Source organism: Pteropus vampyrus, unplaced genomic scaffold, assembly GCF_000151845.1.
Source record: "Pteropus vampyrus isolate Shadow unplaced genomic scaffold, Pvam_2.0 Scaffold48, whole genome shotgun sequence".
NCBI classification, from domain to species: domain Eukaryota; kingdom Metazoa; phylum Chordata; class Mammalia; order Chiroptera; family Pteropodidae; genus Pteropus; species Pteropus vampyrus.
Window position 1 is genome coordinate 6792333 of NW_011888829.1, and position 4078 is coordinate 6796410.

General features: G+C 39.6%; 1 protein-coding gene across 1 annotated transcript in view; it reads left to right on the plus strand.

The window, feature by feature from the left end:
* The window catches only part of CHCHD3 (coiled-coil-helix-coiled-coil-helix domain containing 3), a 276934-nt gene extending 273520 nt beyond the window's left edge, over positions 1-3414 (plus strand). Inside the window, exon 8 of the mRNA XM_011359541.2 lies at positions 2665-3414. Coding sequence (XP_011357843.1) covers positions 2665-2688 — 24 coding nt within the window. The 3' untranslated portion in view covers positions 2689-3414. The remainder of the gene's footprint in view (positions 1-2664) is intronic.
* Positions 3415-4078: the final 664 nt, after the last annotated feature.

Genomic DNA, 4078 nt, shown 5'->3' on the forward strand with positions numbered 1-4078 from the left:
AATCAGTAACATTTCTATACACTAACAATGAATTTTCTGAAAAGGAAATTGATCCCATTTATAATAGCATCAAAAACAATAAAATACTTAGGAATAAATTTAACTAAGGAGATAAAAGATGTCTATGATGGAAACTACAAAACGCTGATGAAAGAAATCAAAGAAGATACAAATAAATGAACAGATATCCCACCTACATGTATTGGAAGTAATATTGTTAAAATTTCCATACTATCTATAAGCTATAGATTTGATGCAAGTTCTATCAAGATTCCAATGGCACTTTTTACAGAAATTGAAAAACCACTTCTAAAATTTATATGGAACCACAAAATACCCCAAATATCTAAAGAAATCCTGAGAAAGATGAACAAAGCAGGAGGCATCATATTTCCTGATTTTAAGTTATACTATAAAGCTATGGTAATTAAAACAGTATGGTGCTGGCATAAAAACAGACCAATGGAACTGAGTTGAGAGCCCAGAAATAAACCCAGTACAGTCAGCTAATATTTCACAAGTGATCTAAGAATATTCAGTGGAGAAAGAAGTCTCTTCAATAAATGATAGTGGGAAAATTCGATATATCCATTTAAAATAATGAAGCTTGATGCCTGTCTTACACCACTCACAAAAGTTAACTTGAAATGAACTGAAGACTTAAATATAAGACCTGAAAGCACGAAACTCCTAGAAGAAAACTTAGAAAAAAAGCTCCTTGACATTGGTCTTGGTAATGGCTTTGGGGGGGAGGGGAGGAGGGAATCATAGCTAAAACATAACAAAATCAAAAATAAACACATGGAACTATATCAATCTAAAAAGCTTCTGCATAGCAAAAGGAACCATCAACAAAGTGAAAAGACAGCCTACAGAATGGGAAAAACTATTTGCAAACCATATATCTGATAAGAGGTTAATATCCAAAAATATATAAGGAACTCTACAACATGTTTAAAAAAATCCAGTAAAAAAATTAGCGAAGGACCTGCATGGACATTTTTCCAAAGAAGATATCTGCATGGCCAAGAGGTACATGAAAAGATGCTCAGCACCACTAGTCATTAGGGAAATGCACATTAAAAGCACGATGAGATATTACCTCGTGCCTATTAGAATGGCCATCATCAAAAAGACAAGAGATAATAACTGCTGGCATATATGTGGAGAAAAGGGAACCCTTGTGCACTGTTGGTGGGAATGTAAATTGGTACAGCCACTATGAAAAACAGTATGAAGTTTCCTCAAAAAAGTAAAAATAGAACTACCATCTGATCCAGCAATTTCACTTCTGGGAATATATCCAAAGGAAACAAAAGCACTAACTCAAAGATATCTGCATCCTCAATGTTCACAGCAGTATTATTTACAATAGCCAACAACCTAAGTGTCCATTGGTGGATGGATGAATAAAGAAGTTGTGGTCTACACACACACACACACACACACACACACACACACACACACACACACACACACACACACACACTAGCTTATTATTCCATAGAAAACTAGATCCTACGATTTGTGAGATGAATGGACCTCAAACGCATTACGCTAAGTGAAATAAGTCAGACAGAGAAAGATAAGTACTGTATAATCTCAGTTATACGTGGAATCTTAAACAAAGCAGACTAAACTCATAGAAAAAGAGATCAGATTTGTGTTTACCAGAAGCGGGAGGTAGGGAGAGAGGGAAATGGAGGAAGGTACAAACTTCTAGTTACAGAGTAATAAGTACTAAAGATGTAATGTATGACGTGATGACTGTTTAACACCGCTGTATGTGGGAAAGTTGTTAATAGAGTAGATCCTAAGAGTTCTCATCACAAGGAGAAATTTTATTGTATCTGTACGAGAGGATGGATGTCAACCAAACCTACTGTAATCATATATATATAAATATATATCAGTGTAATCAATATATATCAATGTAATCAATATATATATATAAATCAAACCATTATGCTGTACTTGTTAAACCTTACACAGTGATGTAGGTCAATTCCTTCTCAGTAAAACTGGAAAAAAAGAATCCTTCCTGTCTACTGCTCTCCACCTCCACCCACAAAAATAAATAGATAGAAGGTGGGGGCCGTTTCTGCAATTTGGGAATAGATACTTACCTGTGTATCTCTCTGCCCAGCGTCAGGAGCTCATGAACACCTGTGTTCTGCCTAGGGCGAGCAGAGGTTTTCTCTCTGGGAGAGAATCGTGTCTTCAGTTGAGAGATCCCCTCTCAGAGCTTTTGGGTTTTACCTCCATCTCACCCCACCCCCACCCTGCCACCTTGGCAGAGGCTTTGCCCTGGTCCCTATGGCCACCAGATGCTTCCATGCATTTCCAAATGTCCAGGGTGGCGAGACGGCACACACACTCCCCGCTTGCCCCCCACCCCCACCCCGTGATCCAGGCCATACTTCCTCTTCAGGTTCAGCTTGGTATGGTGGGTGAGGGTGAGGGGTCATTCAGAGATTATACGTGATTAGCAGTGGTGCCCACTAAAGACAATAATAGTTTGAGACCATAAAGCATATGCCTTGCTTTGTGCGTTTTTGAAGAAGATCTTTGAAAAAACAAAACACATAGTACTAGATTGTTACTGCCATTTCTTGGTCCCCTCCTTCTGGTGGTAAAACTTAACGATTTCTATTTCTCTTGCAGAGCAAGCTTGAGAAGGGAGGATAAAATCAGCTTTTAGAACACGCAGAACTCCTTCAACGTTGATTCCAGAGGTGGAACATTTTTTTTCCTAGTTAGAAAGTAACCAGTTTAAAGAGAAGAAGAACACAGACGAGAAGCGCCAGGGAGCAGATCCAACAGAACCTTATCCCACGTCCGACAACAACGATGTGAGAAGCCAAGGCTGAGATCAGGGATCAGCCACGAAGGGCGCACTGCAGTGTTAATAAACCCCACGTACGATGACAGAAACAAAGGCAGCCCTCTCCACCTTGCGTTCTTTCTATTCAGCGTCCTCTTCTCACCAAGCTCCATCATTTGGTGAACCTCCCTTCCAGCAAAGCCTGGGGGTCGGGGCCGGGGGATAAGGTTACCGAGTGGGGAGAGGAGAGGGCGAAACACCTTAGTCTCGGGCCAGCAGTGCTGAGTGGGACTGTCCAGGCTGTGGCATGTTGGGTTTCTCTCTCGTTTTCTTTTCTCCCTTGACTAGATAAGAGCTATTTCATTTTAACTTATTATGGTGATCATGTAAGTAAGAAGACAAAAAAAGGAAAGAAAATGTACCTCTTTTACTGGAATAATGTTTATGATTGCAAGTGAAATAAGGCATTTTTTTTATCAACAGAAAGGCAACCTTGGCTTATATAACCGCTTCTCTATCACGAATACTGACATCTTTACTTCAGTGACTATCAATAATAAATATATTTTCTGACAAAGACTGGCATTGTAGCCTGGGGCCTTGTGTATTTCTTTCTCTAGGTTACATGGTTGTGCTTACGGGAATTGAGTTGATTTATATTGTCATTGCTTTGCATTCGTGCTGTACCTCTCCTCTGAAAAGCTCCAAAGCACTTTGCAGAGCCTCAGCTAAGCAAGTGATGCTTCGAACTCACCCCTTAGGGAGGTAGGATTCAGGGAGATCTTTACACTGCACGAACCTTCCTTTCTTTGGGATACTGGGGCGAGAACTTGTTTAGAAAACCTTGGTTAGAAACTTCTGACCCTGCCATCTATAAAAATGTTACAAAAGGGGAAAACAACAACAACCAACCAACCCTGAGTGTTTTTCCAATTTCATTAAAACTGCCTAAGTGTAACTCATTTTTATCAGAGGCTGGGTAGTCCAACCCTGGATTTTGGTAAGTTGGAAATTAGTATTCACTCTGGAGCAAAACGAAAAGGCCTTTCCAGGAATAGATAAAGGAGAAAATGCTAAGGCTTCCGTGATGTCATTTGAATATATCTTTTGTCATGTAGAATTTTTATTTTCTTAGAGAGACTTTAGCAAAATGCTTAAGAATACAGGCTCTGGAATAAGGTGCATCTGTGTTCAGATTGTTCAGTGGCTCTGCCACTTTCTGCCACTTACCATCTGTGGGTCCTAAACCAAATC